Below are 27026 nucleotides of genomic sequence, written 5' to 3' on the forward strand. Positions count from 1 at the left end.
AGGGATATTACCAGCAGTATTAGTATTAGTATGAATATTACCAGCAGTATTAGTATTAGTAGGGATATTACCAGCAGTATTAGTGGTAGTGATACTTTGGTTTCCATCACTGGCAGCAGTGACTTTTCTTCTTCTCAGTGATAGTATTACATTATTACACTACAGTCCTCAGACCCCTCAGATCCCCACAGTCTCTGCAGACCACCCTCCTGGAAAATAGGGTCCTACCCCTCCTTATCTATACCGGCAGCCCCCCATCTCTGCTGCCTGTGGAGCTGCTGACAGGGAAGGTTATAGACTTAAGACCCCCCATGGCCACCACCCCTCCCTCTCCATACACGGCTTCGCTATCTTTGGGGGTCTCTCTCTGGCACCTGCTGGAGGGATGGAGGGACCTTTAGTGGAGTCTTCCCCTGGTTTCTTCTTCTCTGCAGCAAGTTCAGGAGTGAAGTTAAAGTTTCATTTTTTTTCTTGAACATCTGTCACCAAAAAGGAAACCAAAGTGACATCACTTCCCCAAAAAGAGGGGACCCAGAGTCAGAGAGCAGCGCACAGTCACACACAGCCGGCTCTGCTGCAGAACCTCACCTGGACATGGCCTCCTCCTGAGGCTCCTGCAGCACCTGCTCCTCAGCTCCACTCCAGGTGACATGGACTGCACCATCAAGGTAGGTGATGCTGGAGCAGATGGAGCCCAGGAGCTGGACACCAGGGCTGCAGCCACCCCTTCCTTCTTCCCCTGTGACACTCAGCCCTGGGGCGGTTATTCCGAAGCCCCCACTCTTTCCTTTTGGTACCAGATTTCCTCTTCCTTTAGTGGTTCATGTCTCAGCTTAAATAACAGCAAGAGAAACCTCCAGATCTAGAGCTCAGAGCTGGGACCTGGGGAGGGACTCAGCACCACCCAGGGGAGCAGCATGGGGGACCCACCTGGGGGGCTCAGCAAGACTGGGGGGCTGCAGCTGTTACCTGTAGTCTATGGACAAGAAGGGAGGAGCAGAGCCTGGTGCTCAGGATCCTGGGGCTGAACAGGTGGGTGATGGCAGCAGCAGGGATAGAGGATGGGGGCCCCAAAAATGCAGCAGGAGACTGCACCAAGTGAGGGGGACTAGGAGGAGACCCCCACCCCAGACATGGAAATCTGCAATTACCGCCCCAGGAAAGTGTCACATAGAATCAGAGTCTATTATTCATTATAACATTTAGATTGTTTCATTCTTGTTTAACATTTTGCGCAAATTGGATTCAACATGTTTTTCTCATAACTGCTAAAAATATAATATAATGATGTAAAGTAGAATAATTCATACTAAATATTATTTTATAGCCATTAGTTATATAATATAGTTAAAAAAAATATATAGATATATTTTTTCAATACTGGAATATGTTATAATTATATATGTGCACACACACGGACACATACATATATATATGTAGATATATATAGATGTGTTATACATCTATATATATATATATATATATATATATATACATACACACACATACATATATGTGTGTCTGTGTGAATATATATATGTTTGTATTACTTATTTATATCTATTTTACTTATTTTTATACATTTATATATCTATTTTACTTATTTATTTATATTTTTATATATATGTGCGTGTGTGTATATATATATTCACATTTTTACATCCTATTACTATATTGCATGTATATTTATATAGGATTATTATTATTGATAATTATTAATAATGATTTAACATTTAACAGAATTAATAATCATTATTAATAAAGTATATTATACACATATAAATTCTAGATTTTATATTTATATATACATAATTTTTTGTATATTATACACATATACATTTATATATATATATATGCATACAGGAGAATATATATATATATATATATATTATTTTATATATATATATATATATATATATATATATATATATATATATATATATATTCGCACATGCTCCCATTCTAAGCATCTACATTTGTATAATTTGCTTCGAAGTGTATTTATTACTTTAATACTTCTTTTCCTTCTTTAGAACTTTTCCCTCTTTTACTTTATATTTAGATTTTCGTTTAGATTCTAATTCTCAATGACATTTGCTCTTTTTTTCATTTTCCATCAGGACAGGGGGGCTCATGTTTTATTAGAAAACTGCAGCTAAAAATGGAGAATAATTAGGGTTGATGAGTAAAGATTAAGAGATTAAAGGGATCTGGGCGCGAATATGATGATGATGATGATGATGGTGGTGGTTGTAGTCTTAGGTTACTATAAGTAAAATTCCTTCTCAGATTCTGGAGCTTTTGTTTCATAATTTTTTGTTAATATAGATCTTTATGTTATTTCTGAAATTGTCTGATTGATGTGAATGCAATGATTACATCTCTATTTTATAGATTTTTTTTTGTTATTCGTTTTTTTTTTTTAAATTTTATATTTATTTCCTTTTATCTCTATTCTTTAATTATTTTTGCATTTATTTTACTCATTTAGATTTGTATTATATATGTAATCTTTTATTTTCTTAGTTATTGTCGCATTTCTTAATTTAATAATATAAATATCAATATAAAATAAAATAATTATTTATATATATATTATTTGTTAAATATATTTTTTCTAGATTTTTTTATTGATTGATTTTACTTTTTTTTTCATTTGTATTTTTTTTTTTTTTTTCATTAATTGTGCCGATTTATAGATAAAGCTACTGATGATCTTACACCCAGGAGTTTAACTATAACTCACAGCAGGAGGCATGCTGAGAGTTGTAGTCTGACTTGAGCCTCTGGTTGGAGTCCAGAGTATATTTTCTATTGGGATGCATTAATGACGTAGATATAAGTCCTATATAATATGTAAATTAGAAGAGATGCAGAAGGAAACATGATGGAACGTTAATGGATTATCCAGATAAATAGATATTTCTGGGGTTCTTTCTGTCTTACAGGAGATGCTACTTAGTAACAGTTTTTGGTAAGTTTTGTATTTGAGGAAGCTGCTGTTTCCGCAAAGTGAAGCAGATTCGGAGAGGGAGGAGTTAACCCCTTGTGGGGAGAATGGGTTCAGAGCTACAGATGTAGCAGAGCCGAGTGTGTCAGTAAATGCAAATGCATAGAATTGTAATATCATCTTTAGTTCTGTCTAAGGACACACTCAGCTCTGCCTCATCTCCATGTCAGGAGCCCATTATAATGGAGGAAGATGGAAAACCACATCTAAATACAGAGTTTTGGAATTGTTCACATGACAAACTCAGCTTTACTACTTCTCTATATTATGATAATACTGTAAGATTCAAAACCAGATCTAATAAATGCTGATTTCTTTAGTTTTTGAGAAAGGAAAAAAAAATATCAGCTCTGCTACATTTGTATTTGAGGTTTAATGTTATATAAGATATTTTATCAAATATAATGCTGATTTTTTCAGTTTCTGAGAATGACAAACTTAGCTCTGCTACATTTCTATGTTAGAAGAAATTTTATCAAATATAGTAAATGTTGATTTCCCGGCTTGTGGAGTATGACAAACTCAGCTCTGCTACAACTTTATTAGGAATTTACAATAATGCTGAGGGTTGATATTTATAAAATAAATAAATAATACATCTATAATATAATATCATATAATGCAATAGATGCTGATTTCTGGAGTAATAAAGTCAAACAAACTCAGCTCTGCTACAACTTTATTAGGAATTTATAATAATGCTGAGAGTTATATATATATATATATATATATATATATATATATATATATATGTATATAAATAAATAATAGTAGTAAATATATAATCTAATTAATATAATATAATAGATGCTGATTTCTGGAGTTATAAAGTAAAACAAACTGAGCTCTGCTACATTTCTATATTAGATGTTTTCTATAGTAAATGCTGATTTATTGGGTTGTGGAGTATGACAAACTCAGCTCTGCTACAACTTTATTTAGAATTTATAATAATGCTGAGAGTTAAAATATATATATATATATATAAAAAATAAATAATAATATTAAATATATAATACAATTTATATAATATAATAGATGCTGATTTCTGGAGTTATAGAGTAAAACAAACTCATCTCTGCTACATCCCCATATTGTATCGCTAGATTAGGCATACGTAATATGAATTAAACATGCATAAATTTACTTCCCCAGAAAACTATTATTATAGTTGATTATTTTATATAATTCATTATTTTATGGCATACAGATGTAGCAAAGCTGACTTTGTCATTTAACTCTTCTGATTCTTTGTAAGTAGTACATTCTGATAACTAGGCAGATAATGCAAATAATTGCAGTCCTATGTAAAAAAACAAAACAAAAACAAACATAGAATAAAGTCTGTAATCTTAAATTGTGCCACATGGCAAACTCAGCTTCATTATTCTTCCAAAAGGCAAAGTCAGCACAACTTTGCCTCCTCATGTATTTTTTTATTAATACAGGATGATGTATGAAGCTAAAATTACTGCTATGTTAGGACATCAGAAGGGACAAAACTACTAAAATAGAGTATCGATGTAGCAGAGCTGACTTTGTCATTGACCTCTTTGAGACAGTGTCAGCACATTGAGGTGACTTCTGGATTTTACCTGCAGTCCTGTGTAAAACCACATCTAATAAATACATGCTGCTATCTTGAGTTGAGTCACAGGACACACTCAGCTCTGCTACATCCTCTTGCAGGTGATGTATTCTGACTGTCTATTAGATTGCATGTGAGGGTCTGAGCTAATGAGAAGGTTCCCACAATGGGGTCCTCTGCTGTCTGCGTCCGCCCTGCCCACCATGATCTAGTTTCGTCCTTACGGCGGTCACCATTGTTGCAGATGTTGCGCTCTTGTATGTTGGTGTCAACGTTGTGTAACCTCAGGCCCAGGTCGCACGCCCTCCGCCCATTTACTGAAAGTGCTTACACAAGACTGCGCTGTTAACCCTTCTCCTCCTGCAGGAAATCTGCTGGGGCCCATTGTTGTGCCAGAGCCTGGGCCCCTGCAGGATCCTTTGCTTTCTGGTGCACCGCTGCAGGCCATCATCATAGTACCTATACTATGGACCAAGTCCTGACCCATCATAGGCCAGCTGGAGAATAGGGCTGTAATATGGGCACAGAGATCTGAAAAACTGTCCTCCGCCTCCATCATCAGTATCTGGTGACCGCCCGTCCCCTCCATCATCAGTATCTGGTGACCGCCCGTCGCCTCCATCATCAGTATCTGGTGACTGCCCGTCGCCTCCATCATCAGTATCTGGTGACCGCCCGTCGCCTCCATCATCAGTATCTGTTGACCGCCTGTCACCTCCATCATCAGCATCTGGTGACTGCCCATCACCTCCATCATCAGTATCTGGTGACCGCCCGTCCCCTCCATCATCAGTATCTGGTGATCGCCCGTCCCCTCCATCATCAGTATCTGGTGACCTCCTGTCCCCTCCATCATCAGTATTTGGTGACCGCCGGTCATCTCCATCATCAGTATCTGGTGACCGCCCGTCCTCTCCATCATCAGTATCTGGTGATCGCCCGTCCCCTCCATCATCAGTATCTGGTGACCGCCCGTCGCCTCCATCATCAGTATCTGGTGACTGCCCGTCGCCTCCATCATCAGTATCTGGTGACCGCCCGTCGCCTCCATCATCAGTATCTGTTGACCGCCCGTCACCTCCATCATCAGCATCTGGTGACTGCCCATCACCTCCATCATCAGTATCTGGTGACCGCCCGTCACCACCATCATCAGTATCTGGTGATCGCCCATCACCTCCATCATCAGTATCTGGTGACCTCCTGTCCCCTCCATCATCAGTATCTGGTGACCTCCTGTCCCCTTCATCATCAGTATTTGGTGACCGCCGGTCATCTCCATCATCAGTATCTGGTGACCGCCCGTCCTCTCCATCATCAGTATCTGGTGATCGCCCGTCCCCTCCATCATCAGTATCTGGTGACCGCCCGTCGCCTCCATCATCAGTATCTGGTGACTGCCCGTCGCCTCCACCATCAGTATCTGGTGACCGCCCGTCGCCTCCATCATCAGTATCTGTTGACCGCCCGTCACCTCCATCATCAGCATCTGGTGACTGCCCATCACCTCCATCATCAGTATCTGGTGACCGCCCGTCACCACCATCATCAGTATCTGGTGATCGCCCATCACCTCCATCATCAGTATCTGGTGACCTCCTGTCCCCTCCATCATCAGTATCTGGTGACCTCCTGTCCCCTTCATCATCAGCATCTGGTGACTGCCCATCACCTCCATCATCAGTATCTGGTGACCGCCCGTCACCACCATCATCAGTATCTGGTGACCGCCCGTCACCACCATCATCAGTATCTGGTGATCGCCCGTCCCCTCCATCATCAGTATCTGGTGACCGCCCGTCACCACCATCATCAGTATCTGGTGACCGCCCGTCGCCTCCATCATCAGTATCTGTTGACCGCCTGTCACCTCCATCATCAGCATCTGGTGACTGCCCATCACCTCCATCATCAGTATCTGGTGACCGCCCGTCCCCTCCATCATCAGTATCTGGAGATCGCCCGTCCCCTCCATCATCAGTATCTGGTGACCTCCTGTCCCCTCCATCATCAGTATTTGGTGACCGCCGGTCATCTCCATCATCAGTATCTGGTGACCGCCCGTCATCTCCATCATCAGTATCTGGTGACCGCCCGTCCCCTCCATCATCAGTATCTGGTGACCGCCCGTCCCCTCCATCACCAGTATCTGGTGACTGCCCGTCATCTCCATCATCAGTATCTGGTGACCTCCTATCCCCTCCATCATCAGTATTTGGTGACCACCCGTCATCTCCATCATCAGTATCTGGTGACCACCTGTCACCTCCATCATCAGTATCTGGTGATCGCCCGTCACCTCCATCATCAGTATCTGGTGACCGCCCGTCCCCTCCATCATCAGCATCTGGTGACCGCCCGTCCCCTCCATCATCAGTATCTGGTGACCGCCCGTCACCTCCATCATCAGTATCTGGTGACCGCCCGTCACCTCCATCATCAGTATCTGGTGACCGCCCGTCCCCTCCATCATCAGTATCTGGTGACCGCCCGTCCCCTCCATCATCAGCATCTGGTGACCGCCCGTCCCCTCCATCATCAGTATCTGGTGACCGCCCGTCACCTCCATCATCAGTATCTGGTGACCACCCATCACCTCCATCATCAGTATCTGGTGACCACCCATCACCTCCATCATCAGTATCTGGTGACCACCCATCATCTCCATCATCAGTATCTGGTGACCACCCATCACCTCCATCATCAGTATCTGGTGACCGCCCGTCACCTCCATCATCAGTATCTGGTGACCACCCGTCCCCTCCATCATCAGTATCTGGTGACTTCCTGTCACCTCCATCATCAGTATCTGGTGACCACCCGTCCCCTCCATCATCAGTATCTGGTGACCACCCATCACCTCCATCATCAGTATCTGGTGACTGCTTGTCGCCTCCATCATCAGTATCTGGTGACCGCCCGTCCCCTCCATCATCAGTATCTGGTGACCGCCCGTCACCTCCATCATCAGTATCTGGTGACCACCCGTCCCCTCCATCATCAGTATCTGGTGACCACCCATCACCTCCATCATCAGTATCTGGTGACCACCCATCACCTCCATCATCAGTATCTGGTGACCGCCCGTCCCCTCCATCACCAGTATCTGGTGACCGCCCGTCATCTCCATCATCAGTATCTGGTGACCTCCTGTCCCCTCCATCATCAGTATTTGGTGACCACCCGTCATCTCCATCATCAGTATCTGGTGACCGCCCGTCACCTCCATCATCAGTATCTGGTGATCGCCCGTCCCCTCCATCATCAGTATTTGGTGATCGCCCGTCCCCTCCATCATCAGTATCTGGTGACTGCCCGTCGCCTCCATCATCAGTATCTGGTGACCGCCCGTCGCCTCCATCATCAGTATCTGTTGACCGCCCGTCACCTCCATCATCAGCATCTGGTGACTGCCCATCACCTCCATCATCAGTATCTGGTGACCGCCCGTCACCACCATCATCAGTATCTGGTGATCGCCCATCACCTCCATCATTAGTATCTGGTGACCTCCTGTCCCCTCCATCATCAGTATCTGGTGATCTCCTGTCCCCTCCATCATCAGCATCTGGTGACTGCCCATCACCTCCATCATCAGTATCTGGTGACCGCCCGTCACCACCATCATCAGTATCTGGTGATCGCCCGTCCCCTCCATCATCAGTATCTGGTGACCTCCTGTCCCCTCCATCATCAGTATCTGGTGACCGCCCGTCACCTCCATCATCAGTATCTGGTGACCACCCATCACCTCCATCATCAGTATCTGGTGACCACCCATCACCTCCATCATCAGTATCTGGTGACCACCCATCATCTCCATCATCAGTATCTGGTGACCACCCATCACCTCCATCATCAGTATCTGGTGACCGCCCGTCACCTCCATCATCAGTATCTGGTGACCACCCATCACCTCCATCATCAGTATCTGGTGACCGCCCGTCACCTCCATCATCAGTATCTGGTGACCGCCCGTCGCCTCCATCATCAGTATCTGGTGACCGTCCGTCACCTCCATCATCAGTATCTGGTGACCGCCCGTCGCCTCCATCATCAGTATCTGGTGACCGCCCGTCGCCTCCATCATCAGTATCTGGTGACCTTTTTATCAGCAGGTCTTAAAATATAGGCAGAGCCCTACAATATCAGGAATGGGGCTCACGTTTTCCTGCTCCCTGACCGGCACTTGTGGAGACTATTTAGTGGGGTCAGTTGACCCCTGGCTTCAGCACTTTGTGTAGATGACTGTTTCCGTCTTGCTGATGGTTTCCATTTAAGCCATTTTGGAATCGGTAAGTAGAGACCCTGCAGTATAAATAGCAAATCAGCAGGGGGCGCACCAGCCAATAGGTAATGTAATAAGGGGCCCCAAAATAATAGAATGAAACCCTCTATACTTCACCTGCTATCCCTATTGCTTTCTGTTATCAGCCGCACCAAATCTTACCAATAGTCATTCTGCTTTTTGCTGGCTGTCAGTGAATGAGAACATTCTCGCTTACATCCAAAGGCTGGAAACAGCTGAGGGTTTGTCTCAATTGTATCCTGTGCAGACAATCCTCTGTGGGCTGAAGAAATCTCTCCTGTGCTGATGGTTTGTTACAATGTATCAAGTACGGAGAACAGAGAATTGTCTAAACTGGATGCAGTTGTAACAAACCCTCTGCTGTGAGAAGCTTTAGGTCATTACAGATTTTCAGCCTCTGTAAATTTTTCGACTTCTATTGTTTTTAATCACCGGTTTTCGGGAACAGAACTTAAAAATGGCCGAGTGGTATATTTAGGACTTGTCCTTTAAGGTTTCCCATTCTAATCCTCGCTTTTGTATCAGTCGGCTCCTCGGGGGCGGGGCTTACGGAGCTCAGGTCAAAGGTCATTGTGGGTGAGAGCTGCACAATAAGTAAGAAAGTGCAAGAGAAAAGAGATAAAGAAGAAAAGGAGAAATCTCCAAACTCCAGACTGTAATGTAATAGACCAGGTAGAGGATTAGATACAGGGCTCAGCAGACTGTTCACACAGGATAGGATTAGATACACAGCTCAGCAGACGGTATCACACAGGAGAGGATTAGATACACAGCTCAGCAGACGGTATCACACAGGAGAGGATTAGATACATGGCTCAGCAGACAGTATCACACAGGAGAGGATTAGATACACGGCTCAGCAGACTGTTCACACAGGATAGGATTAGATACACAGCTCAGCAGACGGTATCACACAGGAGAGGATTAGATACACAGCTCAGCAGACGGTATCACACAGGAGAGGATTAGATACATGGCTCAGCAGACAGTATCACACAGGAGAGAATTAGATACACGGCTCAGCAGACAGTATCACACAGGATAGGATTAGATACAGGGCTCAGCGGACAGTATCACACAGGATAGGATTAGATACACAGCTCAGCAGACAGTATCACACAGGATAGGATTAGATACACAGCTCAGCAGACAGTATCACACAGGATAGGATTAGATACACGGCTCAGCAGACAGTATCACACAGGAGAGGATTAGATACAGGGCTCAGCGGACAGTATCACACAGGAGAGAATTAGATACACGGCTCAGCAGACAGTATCACACAGGATAGGATTAGATACAGGGCTCAGCGGACAGTATCACACAGGATAGGATTAGATACACAGCTCAGCAGACAGTATCACACAGGACAAGATTAGATACACAGCTCAGCAGACAGTATCACACAGGATAGGATTAGATACACGGCTCAGCAGACAGTATCACACAGGAGAGGATTAGATACACAGCTCAGCAGACAGTATCACACAGGATAGGATTAGATACAGGGCTCAGCGGACAGTATCACACAGGATAGGATTAGATACACGGCTCAGCAGACAGTATCACACAGGAGAGGATTAGATACACAGCTCAGCAGACAGTATCACACAGGAGAGGATTAGATACATGGCTCAGCAGACAGTATCTCACAGGATAGGATTAGATACACAGCTCAGCAGACAGTATCACACAGGAGAGGATTAGATACACAGCTCAGCAGACAGTATCACACAGGAGAGGATTAGATACATGGCTCAGCAGACAGTATCTCACAGGATAGGATTAGATACACAGCTCAGCAGACAGTATCACACAGGATAGGATTAGATACAGGGCTCAGCGGACAGTATCACACAGGATAGGATTAGATACACAGCTCTGCAGACAGTATCACACAGGACAAGATTAGATACACAGCTCTGCAGACAGTATCACACAGGATAGGATTAGATACACGGCTCAGCAGACAGTATCACACAGGAGAGGATTAGATACACGGCTCAGCAGACAGTATCACACAGGATAGGATTAGATACAGGGCTCAGCGGACAGTATTACACAGGATAGGATTAGATACACAGCTCAGCAGACAGTATCACACAGGATAGGATTAGATACACGGCTCAGCAGACAGTATCTCACAGGAGAGGATTAGATACACGGCTCAGCAGACAGTATCACACAGGATAGGATTATATACACAGCTCAGCAGACGGTATCACACAGGAGAGGATTAGATACACGGCTCAGCAGACAGTATCACACAGGATAGGATTAGATACACAGCTCAGCAGACAGTATCACACAGGATAGGATTAGATACACGGCTCAGCAGACAGTATCACACAAGATAGAATTAGATACAGGGCTCAGCAGACTGTATCACACAGCATAGGATTAGATACAGCTCAGCAGACAGTATCACACAGGAGAGGATTAGATACACAGCTCAGCAGACAGTATCACACAGGAGAGGATTAGATACACGGCTCAGCAGACAGTATCACACAGGAGAGGATTAGATACACGGTTCAGCAGACAGTATCACACAGGAGAGGATTAGATACACGGCTCAGCGGACAGTATCACACAGGATAGGATTAGATACACAGCTCAGCAGACAGTATCACACAGGATAGGATTAGATACAGGGCTCAGCGGACAGTATCACACAGGATAGGATTAGATACACGGCTCAGCAGACAGTATCACACAGGAGAGGATTAGATACACAGCTCAGCAGACAGTATCACACAGGAGAGGATTAGATACATGGCTCAGCAGACAGTATCTCACAGGATAGGATTAGATACACAGCTCAGCAGACAGTATCACACAGGAGAGGATTAGATACACAGCTCAGCAGACAGTATCACACAGGAGAGGATTAGATACATGGCTCAGCAGACAGTATCTCACAGGATAGGATTAGATACACAGCTCAGCAGACAGTATCACACAGGATAGGATTAGATACAGGGCTCAGCGGACAGTATCACACAGGATAGGATTAGATACACAGCTCTGCAGACAGTATCACACAGGACAAGATTAGATACACAGCTCTGCAGACAGTATCACACAGGATAGGATTAGATACACGGCTCAGCAGACAGTATCACACAGGAGAGGATTAGATACACGGCTCAGCAGACAGTATCACACAGGATAGGATTAGATACAGGGCTCAGCGGACAGTATCACACAGGATAGGATTAGATACACGGCTCAGCAGACAGTATCTCACAGGAGAGGATTAGATACACGGCTCAGCAGACAGTATCACACAGGATAGGATTATATACACAGCTCAGCAGACGGTATCACACAGGAGAGGATTAGATACACGGCTCAGCAGACAGTATCACACAGGATAGGATTAGATACACAGCTCAGCAGACAGTATCACACAGGATAGGATTAGATACACGGCTCAGCAGACAGTATCACACAAGATAGAATTAGATACAGGGCTCAGCAGACTGTATCACACAGCATAGGATTAGATACAGCTCAGCAGACAGTATCACACAGGAGAGGATTAGATACACAGCTCAGCAGACAGTATCACACAGGAGAGGATTAGATACACGGCTCAGCAGACAGTATCACACAGGAGAGGATTAGATACACGGTTCAGCAGACAGTATCACACAGGAGAGGATTAGATACACGGCTCAGCAGACTGTATCACACAGCATAGGATTAGATACAGCTCAGCAGACAGTATCACACAGGATAGGATTAGATACAGCTCAGCAGACAGTATCACACAGGATAGGATTAGATACAGGGCTCAGCGGACAGTATCACACAGCATAGGATTAGATACAGCTCAGCAGACAGTATCACACAGGATAGGATTAGATACAGGGCTCAGCGGACAGTATCACACAGGATAGGATTAGATACATCGCTCAGCAGACAGTATCACACAGGAGAGGATTAGATACACAGCTCAGCAGGCAGTATCACACAGGATAGGATTAGATACACGGCTCAGCAGACAGTATCACACAGGATAGGATTAGATACACGGCTTAGCAGACAGTATCACACAGGAGAGGATTAGATACACGGCTCAGCAGACATTATCACACAGAATAGGATTAGATACACGGCTCAGCAGACAGTATCACACAGGATAGGATTAGATACACAGCTCAGCAGACAGTATCACACAGGATAGGATTAGATACACGGCTCAGCAGACAGTATCACACAGGAGAGGATTAGATACACGGCTCAGCAGACAGTATCACACAGGAGAGGATTAGATACATTGCTCAGCAGACAGTATCACACAGGATAGGATTAGATACACGGCTCAGCAGACAGTATCACACAGGATAGGATTAGATACACGGCTCAGCAGACAGTATCACACAGGAGAGGATTAGATACACAGCTCAGCAGACAGTATCACACAGGAGAGGATTAGATACACAGCTCAGCAGACAGTATCACACAGGATGGGATTAGATACACAGCTCAGCAGACAGTATCACACAGGATAGGATTAGATACACGGCTCAGCAGACAGTATCACACAGGAGAGGATTAGATACACGGCTCAGCAGACAGTATCACACAGGAGAGGATTAGATACACGGCTCAGCAGACAGTATCACACAGGAGAGGATTAGATACACAGCTCAGCAGACAGTATCACACAGGAGAGGATTAGATACACGGCTCAGCAGACAGTATCACACAGGATAGGATTAGATACACGGCTCAGCAGACAGTATCACACAGGATAGGATTAGATACACGGCTCAGCAGACAGTATCACACAGGATAGGATTAGATACACGGCTCAGCAGACAGTATCACACTGGAGAGGATTAGATACACAGCTCTGCAGACAGTATCACACAGGACAAGATTAGATACACAGCTCTGCAGACAGTATCACACAGGATAGGATTAGATACACGGCTCAGCAGACAGTATCACACAGGAGAGGATTAGATACACGGCTCAGCAGACAGTATCACACAGGATAGGATTAGATACAGGGCTCAGCGGACAGTATCACACAGGATAGGATTAGATACACGGCTCAGCAGACAGTATCTCACAGGAGAGGATTAGATACACAGCTCAGCAGACGGTATCACACAGGAGAGGATTAGATACACGGCTCAGCAGACAGTATCACACAGGATAGGATTAGATACACAGCTCAGCAGACAGTATCACACAGGATAGGATTAGATACACGGCTCAGCAGACAGTATCACACAGGAGAGGATTAGATACACGGCTCAGCAGACAGTATCACACAGGATAGGATTAGATACAGCTCAGCAGACAGTATCACACAGGAGAGGATTAGATACACAGCTCAGCAGACAGTATCACACAGGATAGGATTAGATACACGGCTCAGCAGACAGTATCACACAGGAGAGGATTAGATACACAGCTCAGCAGACAGTATCACACAGGAGAGGATTAGATACACAGCTCAGCAGACAGTATCACACAGGAGAGGATTAGATACACAGCTCAGCAGACAGTATCACACAGGAGAGGATTAGATACACGGCTCAGCAGACAGTATCACACAGGATAGGATTAGATTCAGCTCAGCAGACAGTATCACACAGGAGAGGATTAGATACACAGCTCAGCAGACAGTATCACACAGGATAGGATTAGATACACGGCTCAGCAGACAGTATCACACAGGAGAGGATTAGATACACAGCTCAGCAGACAGTATCACACAGGATAGGATTAGATACACGGCTCAGCAGACAGTATCACACAGGATAGGATTAGATACAGCTCAGCAGACAGTATCACACAGGAGAGGATTTGATACACAGCTCAGCAGACAGTATCACACAGGATAGGATTAGATACACGGCTCAGCAGACAGTATCACACAGGATAGGATTAGATACACGGCTCAGCAGACGGTATCACACAGGAGAGGATTAGATACACGGTTCAGCAGACAGTATCACACAGGAGAGGATTAGATACACGGCTCAGCAGACTGTATCACACAGCATAGGATTAGATACAGCTCAGCAGACAGTATCACACAGGATAGGATTAGATACAGGGCTCAGCGGACAGTATCACACAGCATAGGATTAGATACAGCTCAGCAGACAGTATCACACAGGATAGGATTAGATACAGGGCTCAGCGGACAGTATCACACAGGATAGGATTAGATACATCGCTCAGCAGACAGTATCACACAGGAGAGGATTAGATACACAGCTCAGCAGGCAGTATCACACAGGATAGGATTAGATACACGGCTCAGCAGACAGTATCACACAGGATAGGATTAGATACACGGCTTAGCAGACAGTATCACACAGGAGAGGATTAGATACACGGCTCAGCAGACATTATCACACAGAATAGGATTAGATACACGGCTCAGCAGACAGTATCACACAGGATAGGATTAGATACACGGCTCAGCAGACAGTATCACACAGGAGAGGATTAGATACACGGCTCAGCAGACAGTATCACACAGGAGAGGATTAGATACACGGCTCAGCAGACAGTATCACACAGGATAGGATTAGATACACGGCTCAGCAGACAGTCACACAGGAGAGGATTAGATACACAGCTCAGCACACAGTATCACACAGGAGAGGATTAGATACACAGCTCAGCAGACAGTATCACACAGGATAGGATTAGATACACAGCTCAGCAGACAGTATCACACAGGATAGGATTAGATACACGGCTCAGCAGACAGTATCACGCAGGATGGGATTAGCTACAGCTCAGCAGACAGTATCACACAGGAGAGGATTAGATACATGGCTCAGCTGTAATATATGATGGGAGTTGTAGTCCTGTGTAGCACAGAGGTGTCAGTACAGATTTCCTGCTCTCTGCCGGGATCACCTATAGTCAGAAGTTTATCTCTCTGACTGTTTCCAGGTTGGAGCAGTTTCCTTCCTCCATTAATCCCTGCCCATCCGCAGCCCCACAGATCTGTGCCCCCTTATTGTGACGCTGGGGATCCTCCTAATACTTCATAATCCAAAGAGATGACATCTGCTGCCATATCGGACAGTCGTGTGACCTGGGGGTCTGAGCCGGGTTCACATCTTGGAGGTCTGAGCCGGGTTCACACCTTGGGGGTAGGGGCAGGGTTCACACCCTGGGGGTCCGGCCAGATTCACACCCTGGGGGTCTGTGCCGTGTTCACACCCTGGGGGTAGGGGCAGGGTTCACACCCTGGGGGTCTGTGCCATGTTCACACCCTGGGGGTAGGGGCAGGGTTCACACCCTGGGGGTCTGTGCCGGGTTCACACCCTAGGGGTAGGGGCCAGGTTCGCACCCTAGGGGTAGGGGCCGGGTTCGCACCCTGGGGGTAGGGGCCGGGTTCGCACCCTGGGGGTAGGGGCCGGGTTCACACCCTGGGGGTCTGTGCCGGGTTCACACCCTGGGGGTCTGTGCCGGGTTCACACCCTAGGGGTAGGGGCCAGGTTCGCACCCTGGGGGTAGGGGCCGGGTTCGCACCCTGGGGGTAGGGGCCGGGTTCGCACCCTGGGGGTAGGGGCCGGGTTCACACCCTGGGGGTAGGGGCCGGGTTCACACCCTGGGGGTAGGGGCCGGGTTCACACCCTGAGGGTAGGGGCAGGGTTCACACCCTGGGGGTAGGGGCCGGGTTCACACCCTGGGGGTAGGGGCAGGGTTCACACCCTAGGGGTAGGGGCAGGGTTCACACCCTGGGGGTAGGGGCCAGGTTCGCACCCTGGGGGTAGGGGCAGGGTTCACACCCTAGGGGTAGGGCAGGGTTCACACCCTAGGGGTAGGGGCCGGGTTCACACCCTAGGGGTAGGGGCAGGGTTCACACCCTAGGGGTAGGGGCCGGGTTCGCACCCTGGGGGTAGGGGCAGGGTTCACACCCTGGGGGTAGGGGCAGGGTTCACACCCTAGCTGTAGGGGCAGGGTTCACACCCTAGGGGTAGGGGCCGGGTTCGCACCCTGGGGGTAGGGGCTGGGTTCGCACCCTGGGGGTCTGGCCGCATTCACACCCTGGGGGTTCTGGGCTGGGTTCACACCCTGAGGTTCTGTGCTGGGTTAACTCCCTAGTGGTCCGGGCTGGGTTCACACCCTGGGGGTAGGGGCAGAGTTCACACCCTGGGGGTCTGTGCCGGGTTCACACCCTAGGGGTAGGGGTCGGGTTCACACCCTGGGGGTAGCTGCAGGGTTCGCACCCTGGGGGTAGTAGGGGCAGGGTTCGCACCCTAGGGGTAGGGGCCGGGTTCGCACCCTGGGGGTAGGGGCAGGGTTCACACCCTGGGGGTAGGGGCAGGGTTCACACCCTAGGGGTAGGGGCAGGGTTCACACCCTAGGGGTAGGGGCCGGGTTCGCACCCTGGGGGTAGGGGCTGGGTTCGCACCCTGGGGGTCTGGCCGCATTCACACCCTGGGGGTTCTGGGCTGGGTTCACACCCTGAGGTTCTGTGCTGGGTTAACTCCCTAGTGGTCCGGGCTGGGTTCACACCCTGGGGGTAGGGGCAGAGTTCACACCCTGGGGGTCTGTGCCGGGTTCACACCCTAGGGGTAGGGGTCGGGTTCACACCCTGGGGGTAGCTGCAGGGTTCGCACCCTGGGGGTAGTAGGGGCAGGGTTCACATCCTGGGGGTAGGGGCAGGGTTCGCACCCTGGGGGTAGGGGCCGGGTTCGCACCCTAGGGGTACAGGCAGGGTTCACACCCCAGTGGTCTGTGCTGGGTTCACACCCTGGGGGTAGGGGCAGGGTTCACACCCCAGGGGTCTGTGCCGGGTTCACACCCTGGGGGTAGGGGCAGGGTTCGCACCCTAGGGGTAGGGGCCGGGTTCGCACCCTGGGGGTAGGGGCCAGGTTCGCACCCTGGGGGTAGGGGCCAGGTTCGCACCCTGGGGGTAGGGGCAGGGTTCACACCCTGGGGGTAGGGGCAGGGTTCGCACCCTGGGGGTCTGGGCCACGTTCACACCCTGGGGGGGGTCTGGGCTGGGTTCACACCCTGAGGTTCTGTGCTGGGTTCACTCCCTAGTGGTCCGGGCCGGGTTCACACCCTGGGGGTCTGGGCCGGGTTCACACCCTGGGGGTAGGGGCAGAGTTCACACCCTGGGGGCGGATACCGTCCATTTCTTATGGGAACATCTTTGATGACTTCTCTGTTGTTGTTTGTGAATTGAAACATGTTATTTGTTCCCCTCCGGAGACTGAGACCCCATCCTGACCGCACACTGGTCACAGCTGAAGCTTTGTTACAATTGTATCTAGTCCAGACAACCCAGGAGCAGCACAAAGCTCTCTATTGTCCTAGTTGTATTGTTACAATGTATCAGTGCAGGAAAAGCTAGATTCCTGTGTGCTGGAGGACCCCTAACATGATGTGACGTAAAATAATGAAGGACCCCATTTAAATCAATGAGCGTCATCAGTATCTGAAAAACAGAAAAATATATATCAGTCTGGAGGCCAGATGATTATCGAGCCTAGAGACATTGTAACAAACCCTCAGATGTGAGAAGTTTTAGATCTGGAGGGTTTTTAGATAAGGTTCATTCCCTGACAGCAAGCAGAGAAGTCATCTCCTGATCCGCCGCTCAGTGTGAACGACGCCGATAGATGCCGAGTGCAGCCGCTCCAACATCATCACACTAGAAAATTGCTCATACGGCAATTCCCAATGACCTTGACCACAGTTAGTCCCGCGCCTCGCTGTGCCATGTGTAGTCAACGACATGTCGACTAACGGACCCCGCGCGGCTAATGTACCCCGCCCGGCTAATGGAACCCGCCTGGCTAATGGACCCCACCCAGTTAAATGGAACCCGCCCGGCTAATGCACCCCGCCCGACTAATGGAACCCGCCCGACTAATGGACTCCACGCGGCTAACGGAACCCGTGCGGCTAATGGACCCCACGTGGCTAACGGAAGCCACGCGGCTAATGGACCCCACGCGGCTAATGGACCCCACGTGGCTAATTAAAGGTTAAGGGAGCGCTGCTCATACATTGTACAGGATGCAGGCGCAGCTCCATGACTCATGTAAGCTGATGGCTTGCTGGGACTTGTAGTGAGGCCTGCAGCCCCCGTTATCAGGACTGGGGGCCGCTCACCACTTCTTCTCCAGCACAGGAAGCCGTGCGTCCATTGTGATAATCCGCTCTTATCTGCAGCTCCAGACGGTAGGATATTTCCATCCCTGCATCCGGAGTGTCCCCCCTGCACAATTAGGGAGCGGCCTGGACCCAGAGGAATGCGGGATCTGGAGAAACACCCGATCCCCCCAATCCTGAGACCCACTACATGCCGAGCTGCATGGCGACCTCCTGCGATTGCAACACGGAGCCGCAAATCTGAAAACTCACTTGCCATAGACTTCAATGCAAATCCCACGTCCACGTCTCGGGCCACCAAAAACATCTCTGACTGCTGCTGAGGTCGCCGCTCGCCATCGTGCACAACTTACATTGAAGTCTATGGAATCAAAGTCACATGCAACTTGCAACCAAAACTCCATCCCGTCATGGTCACAGTCGGTCGTGGGTTGCAACGTGACTCCATTGACCACCAGCAGATGCTGCGATCTTCACGCCACGTGATACATGGCGCCACGTGAATCATTCGTGACTTTCACCAACCACGACTGTTGCAAAAGAAAAATTAAAAAGTGCATTGGATTTTGGGTTGCGATTTGCAACTTTGCCCCCCAAAATGGAAAGACCACGGCATGATGGATTTTTGGTTGCACCTGACTCCAGACAATTCAGATATTTTTGGGTTGGGTGACTCGTATCCAACCTGACTCTCATTGAAGTCCATGCATGTGGCCAAAAATCCATCAGATTTGGACTTTCTGCGACTGTGGCAAAGCGTGACGTCACAAAGTGGCACTAGTCAGTGGTGTAACTTGTAAAATCTGTAATTGCGCCCCCAACTGACACAGGCCTTTAATCATATTAGTCTTTTCCTTGTGGCCCCCCAGTCTCCAGGGCCCCGGTGCAGTTGCAACCCCTGCACCTATTATAGCTACCCCCTGTGGTTCTAGTACATGTGACAGCTATGAATCCGTGTCTGTGGCCGCCATGGTGGCCTACGTTCCCGGCTGACAGATGTCTTGGCGCAGGGCGCGGCTCGGGTGCGGTGCCACTTGTGGTTTTTCAGATTTCGTAGCTGGGTCACGTTACGGCTGATCGTTTCCTATCACAACAGAATCTTGCAGTCTCCGACCATCGTCCCCAGCTCTGACATTCGACATCAGAGAAATTTTTATTATATTATTTTGCTGTTTTCACTTTTTTTTGCAATATTGTTTTCTTCCATCTGGAAACCATCAGCAAGCAGCTGTTGATCTGGCATGTGCATTAGGCCTGTAGGATGACCCCAGTGTTATAAATGTACCTATTCATTGGTTGGGGCTGCTTTTTTGGCTCTGCTCCATTGAAGTGAATGGGACAGAGCTGCAATACCACGACCTGCCTGTGGACAGGTGTGGTGTTGTTTTTGGAGGAAAGCTGACAAGTTTTGGTAACCTTGGTCCATGGTCTCCATATATTACATGTAAGCACCCCGCTATAACTCGGGGGCGCAGGTTGGGCAGGAGCGCGGCTCTGATCGCTTGTGGTTTCCGCGCTCTTCCTGTTTACCAGGGAATCTTCTATCTGTTCACTCATCGCCTCTGTTCACACATCTTGCTATTTTCGTCAGCGCTGTCATCCACATTGAGGGGAAATGACGGTTTCTGTCAAACGGTTGCTACAATGGCGTCCCTGGGGGGCTGAGAGTACCCACGTTACCGAAGCAACTCCGCTGCTAGAACATGAGGCTGCAAGAACATGGGGCTGCTAGAACATAAGGCTGCTAGAATATAGGGCTGCTAGAACATGGGGCTGCTAGAACATGCGGCTGCTAGAACATGGGGCTGCTAGAACATGGGGCTGCTAGAACATGGGGCTGCTAGAACATGGGGCTGCTAGAACATGCGGCTGCTAGAACATGCGGCTGCTAGAACATGGGGCTGCTAGAACATGCGGCTGCTAGAACATGCGGCTGCTAGAACATGGGGCTGCTAGAACATGGGGCTGCTAGAACATGCGGCTGCTAGAACATGGGGCTGCTAGAACATGCGGCTGCTAGAACATGGGGCTGCTAGAACATGGGGCTGCTAGAACATGCGGCTGCTAGAACATGGGGCTGCTTGAACATGCGGCTGCTAGAACATGGGGCTGCTAGAACATGGGGCTGCTAGAACATAGGGCTGCAACCAAAAGGTACTGTCATTGACAAATGGAAGCAAAAGCAGCGAGCAAATGAAATCCTCACAGCAGAACAAAGTGTTTCAGAGATCTTGAGGGAGAGTAGGACCCTGCAGCACAGAGTATTTCAGGATAAGAGCATGCTGATCAAAAGAGAAGTATTTTTTAGAATGTAGGAAGCTGTGGGGTTCACAGCAGCACAGAGTATTTCTGAATGCACACTCCAGGAGGACAATGGGTAAACTTGCACATATACTTCATAACATAAGAGAACCATTGTAGCGCAGAGTATTTCAGGAAAGGGGCGTGCTGTCCTTATAGAAAGTTAGTATCTGTGAGTGACAGGGTTTTTCAGTAGCACAGAGTATGTCAGGAGAGGAGTATCTAATCCAGTGAAAATCACAGACAGAGGGGTACACAGTAGAAGAAACTGGTTCTCCAGCAGCACAGAGTATGTCAGGAGAAGAGTATCTAATCCAGTGAAAATCACAGACTTAGGGGTACACAGTAGAAGAAACTGGTTCTCCAGCAGCACAGAGGATGTCAGGAGAATGAGGGGGGGTGTTAGTTTTTGTAGGAACAGTCAGCTAGCCAAAGGATGGTGATTGGAAACATTGGGTAGGTAGCTTTATATACAATGAGTGCATTACTGTACCGACAGCACAGAGTATTTCAGGAATGGCGTGCACTAATCTTGTAGTAAGCAATAACCTGTTTATAACAGGAGAAGAAAGCAGTAAAAAATGACCCCCAGATGGGCGCACCAGTCAATGGTACAGGAAGAGTTTATTCTGGGCACAGTCACTGAGAGACGCGTTTCGGCCTCGGACCGAGGTCAGGCCCTTAAGACGCTGAGCTGTGCGGTGCGGTGAGGCCGGACACTCACATCCAGTCATTATTCACTGTGGGTCCGATTCTAACCCCAAGCGTTACGTCACTACCCAAGCAGTGGTTCAGGTCACCAGCAGCACAGAGGATTTCAGAAACCTTGAAAAGCTAATTACATTACCAGAAATGGAAATAAATGCAATTCTGCACCAATCTCTCCCTGTGTAGAGAAGATTCTATGTTCCCTCAGCTACAAGATCATTTACAGATATAGAATCACAGTCATTGTGAAACTCCAATAGAGCAGCGACACTTCTGCTGTAAGAAACCAGAAAGTGCAGGAAAGAAGGCGGATTACTATGTGTTCTGGAGACACCTCCTTCTCACCAGCATTCATTAAAGTCTATTTAGAATAGGTCTGACTACAAGCTTGCTGACTGTTTCCATTAACAACTAGCAGAATTGCGAATGCGGCTCTGGAGTATAAAGTGATAGACTGTATCTAGAAAGTGTAAGACGGTGATGACCCCACTAACAGCAGAAACGGCCCCGCAGCCTCCCGGGAACTGATGCAACCGCGACCGGAACCGCGAGCGGAGACTACAGATCCATAGAATAAGAATTATAAAGGGAAATCTGTAAACTCATCAAATGTGAATGATTCCTGTGGATTATAGATACCGATCAGAAAGCTAAACCGATCATGTGTGATACTAGGCTGAGCAGTGTATCTAATCCTACCCTGTGTGATACTGTCTGCTGAGCCGTGTATCTAATCCTCTCCTGTGTGATACTGTCTGCTGAGCTGTGTATCTAATCCTATCCTGTGTGATACTGTCTGCTGAGCCGTGTATCTAATCCTATCCTGTGTGATACTGTCTGCTGAGCTGTGTATCTAATCCTATCCTGTGTGATACTGTCTGCTGAGCCGTGTATCTAATCCTATCCTGTGTGATACTGTCTGCTGAGCTGTGTATCTAATCCTATCCTGTGTAATATTGTCTGCTGAGCCGTGTATCTAATCCTATCCTGTGTGATACTGTCTGCTGAGCCGTGTATCTAATCCTATCCTGTGTAATACTGTCTGCTGAGCCGTGTATCTAATCCTCTCCTGTGTGATACTGTCTGCTGAGCTGTGTATCTAATCCTATCCTGTGTGATACTGTCTGCTGAGCTGTGTATCTAATCCTATCCTGTGTAATACTGTCTGCTGAGCCGTGTATCTAATCCTCTCCTGTGTGATACTGTCTGCTGAGCTGTGTATCTAATCCTATCCTGTGTGATACTGTCTGCTGAGCCGTGTATCTAATCCTATCCTGTGTGATACTGTCTGCTGAGCTGTGTATCTAATCCTCTCCTGTGTGATACTGTCTGCTGAGCTGTGTATCTAATCCTATCCTGTGTGATACTGTCTGCTGAGTTGTGTATCTAATCCTATCCTGTGTGATACTGTCTGCTGAGCCGTGTATCTAATCCTCTCCTGTGTGATACTGTCTGCTGAGCTGTGTATCTAATCCTCTCCTGTGTGATACTGTCTTTCTTCTGCCCTGATGGGGTAACATGGGTTTGTGTAACCCGAGGTCCGTGGGGCAACATCCGCTGGTTGTACAAAGTGATACAACATGGAGGAGGCGCTGGGTGGGATCTCGCGGATCTGCAGTCCTGTGCCCGGACACATAGGACTGCAGATGTTACCTGTGTGGGATAAAGGGCAATTTCCTGATGTAACTATTACTGGAGATCCTATAGTCGTGACCCGTCACCATAACTTTTGATACTGACATAAATTTTGCTTTTCGTGTAGTTTTGCTGCTTTGGATTTTATATTGGGAGTTTACATTAACCCTGGATTATTATACAGATGAATTGCAAAATAATTGTTACATCATTCCTTACCATGAAAATAAACATTTCCATTGAATTTCAACCCCACCACAATCTGACCTGCTGGCATCAATTCAGAGATCTCTAGTTAGTTCAGGAGAAAGTGTTAACGAGGACAGGGCAGCTGATACCACTCTGTCATGCTGATTGATACATAACAGTACATTGGTGACTTTATAATGGATTTGGTGCTTGAAATCAATGTTTTATTCTCTTAACCATCATTACCGTGCAGTCATCATTGCTTTACATTAAAATGGCTTTACAGGCAAGGACATTGCTCTTATAAGCATTGCTTTGCATCAAAAGAGCTTTATAGGAAAGGACATTGCTGCTTGCAAGATTGTCCCTAAATCAACCATTTATCAAATCATCAACAAATTCAAAGGGAAAAGGTTCAATTGCTGTGAAAAAGTCTTCAGGACACCCAAGAAAGTCCAGTAAGTGCCAGAAACATCTCTTAGGCCACTGTCCACTATCAGTATTTGGCCAGTATTCGACAAGTATTTTTTCTCAGGAGTGGGAGCCAAAACCAGGTGACGAACAATCAGAGAAAAGGTATAATAGAAACAAGTCACCAATTCTCCATTTATCACCCACTCCTGGTTTTGGCTCCCACTCCTGAGATATAATACTGACCAAATACTGATAGTGGGGCCGTGGCCTTAAAGAGGATTCAGCTTCAGGATCGGCTAAAGAGGTATTCCCATCTCCAACATCCTATCCCAACATGTAGCAGGTGTAATAATATTAGTAAATACAATCAATTAGAAAAGATGTGTAGTTCTTCTGATGGACTATTTAGCTTACTCCATGTGCAGGGCATTGCGGTATCCATGGTTACAACCACTCATTTAGTGACAGCTGTTAGTAGTCGTAACCATGGATACCTAAGCTACTGCAATGCCCTGCACATGGGGTAAGTGACATAGATAATCAGAAGAACTATACTACATTTCTAATTGGAGGTATTTGCTAATATTATTATTTATTACACCTACTACATATTGGGATAGGATCTTGGAGATGGGAATACCCCATTAAGCACCGGTGCAGAGCTTGCTCACAAATAGTAGCAGGCAAGTATCGTGAAACGGAGACTGCCTGGTGTCAAGAAGGACAGCAAAGAAGCCTCTTCTCTCCAAGGAAAATGTCAAGGACAGACTGACATTCTGCAGGACGTATAGGGAGTGGACTGCAGATGACAGGGGTAGCGTTAGTTTCTCTGATGAAGCCCCCGTCAGACTCTTTTCAAAATGTCACAGATGTGTCAGAAGTGACAGACAGTCGCCCTGCAGTGGGTTGCAGGAGATCTCTATGCTTGGCATTACAGACATCTTCTTAGGGGCTGGCTGTCTCTAGGACCTAGCGGCTACCTCCCTCTGGTAATTAGCTCCCTGGCCTGAGTGTATAAATACCTGCTGTGTTCCAGAGGGAAGTACCAGCGATATTCATTACTCCTTGTGATGGCTTTAGCAAGAGCAGTACTTCTTCTTCTCTGGTGCCTGAGGACGTGTGTGCATTTGTCTGGAGTCGTCTAAAGCTAAGCAATTTCCCCGTTTGACCTCCCTTGTTGTCTTTAGTGTTCAGTGGGGATCGACTAGTGTTCATCTCCTCCCTTCCCTAGCCTTAGCCATATGCCAGGGAAAGACAGGGCGAGGCACACGTGCAGTGATTGGTGAAGGGCCAATACAGGGACGTTAGGGGAGACAGGTTGACACTAGACCAGACTAGGAGGTCTCCACTTCCCCCCTTTCCCTAAAGTCTGGGTTCCCTTTCCCTCTTCCCTTTGTGTTGCACTAAGTCTTTCCCACACCTTGCGTGATACAAAATCTGGAAGAATAATTGTCCCGAGAAGAGAAGGTAACTCCTGAGACCATGCGTGTGAGGGGGCTTATCACCTTTGGGGGGCTCACTCACTGCCATGAATAAAGAATGGGATCTAAACCTCATCCAAGAACAACTTCTCCCATCATCCAGGACAATGTGGTGATCATGCTTTTTCCTGCACAACGGAGACAATGTCACAGGGCTGAAGTGAGAACTAAGTGACTCGGTGAACAGAACCGACTATCTGCAGGGTCTTAGCTGGGGTCAATGGGGTCTTGTCTTGCTGCTTTGATTTTCCCACGGTATTTGGATACAGAGCGATGACATCACAATTCCACGGACACATGACATCACCATATAACCACCCCACTCTTCCACTACAACTCATAAGATGACATCATGTGAGCTGGACATGACGTCACCAGAATGACTTCCTATCAAAAATTCAAAAGAAGAGGGCAAAAAATGTAACTTTTAAGTGGAAATCCCCTTTAAGACTTCTGAAGGTCAAGGGTGGAGTATTAACCCCCCCAAAAAAAAGTCTTTGGAATTTCCGGAGATACAAAGAATCGCGACTCTGATAAAATGTATTTATACTCAGATAATAACTTCTAGAATTCTTTTGGCTGAAGTTCCTGCCATTGTTGTCGCTTCCCCTGGGAAAACTTCTTTGTTTCACCAGTTTAAGAACTATTTACCTATTTACATGGACTTGTCGGGGGTCTGGGAACTGAATATGGGGGGCAAAGCCTTAGAGGAAAAGGAAGGAGATAATCTGTTACATCACACCTCTCAGCCAATCAGCAGAACTAACCGAAGTCACTTGACACACTTCCGGCTGCTGCATTAAGTAGGAAGTGCCTTCTACTAAGGAGTCAGGAAGGAGGGGCTAGCTTCTTCTTGCCATCTGCTTGGCACCTCTGGTGTTATCTAGGGGGATTGGTTGTAATCATGGATTTAGTATTTATGAGACATTGTATAGACGACCTATTTGGATCCAGCGATGGTATCCCTTTAATTCATTGAGAGACACCGGTAGATAACATTATGTTGGATACTATGTATTGTCTTGTCTTCCAGGAGGCCCTCACGGTGGTCAGTGAGGACCACCCTCTCTTCGCTCCTCTTCTGATGAAGACAGAGATGCCCGATGAATACTCACCCAGCATTAAGGAACGTGGTGGGAACCTTCCTGAGGCCACATGGGTGTCCACCAGTGATCACCATCACAACATTAAGCAGGAGGCTGAGGAGCAATCTCACAACCGGTAAGAGTTGATTGAGTCAAGATATATCCCAACAAATATGTATCTAGAAGT

General features: G+C 47.3%; 1 protein-coding gene across 3 annotated transcripts in view; it reads left to right on the plus strand.

Moving 5' to 3' along the window:
* The first annotated feature begins 501 nt into the window (after positions 1-501).
* The window catches only part of LOC141172939 (Friend leukemia integration 1 transcription factor-like), a 34741-nt gene continuing 8216 nt past the window's right edge, over positions 502-27026 (plus strand). Inside the window, exons 1-2 of one of the 3 annotated variants that reach the window (XM_073657556.1) lie at positions 502-668; positions 26788-26975. In XM_073657556.1, coding sequence (XP_073513657.1) covers positions 651-668; positions 26788-26975 — 206 coding nt within the window. In that variant the 5' untranslated portion in view covers positions 502-650. Of the gene's footprint in view, positions 669-796; positions 1033-15901; positions 16021-26787; positions 26976-27026 lie in introns of those variants that run through there. The other 2 variants (XM_073657555.1, XM_073657557.1) reach the window with 2 other exon arrangements.

Source organism: Phyllobates terribilis, unplaced genomic scaffold, assembly GCF_046119375.1.
Source record: "Phyllobates terribilis strain yellow unplaced genomic scaffold, ASM4611937v1 Scaffold_12__6_contigs__length_324123572, whole genome shotgun sequence".
Taxonomy (NCBI): Eukaryota; Metazoa; Chordata; class Amphibia; order Anura; family Dendrobatidae; genus Phyllobates; species Phyllobates terribilis.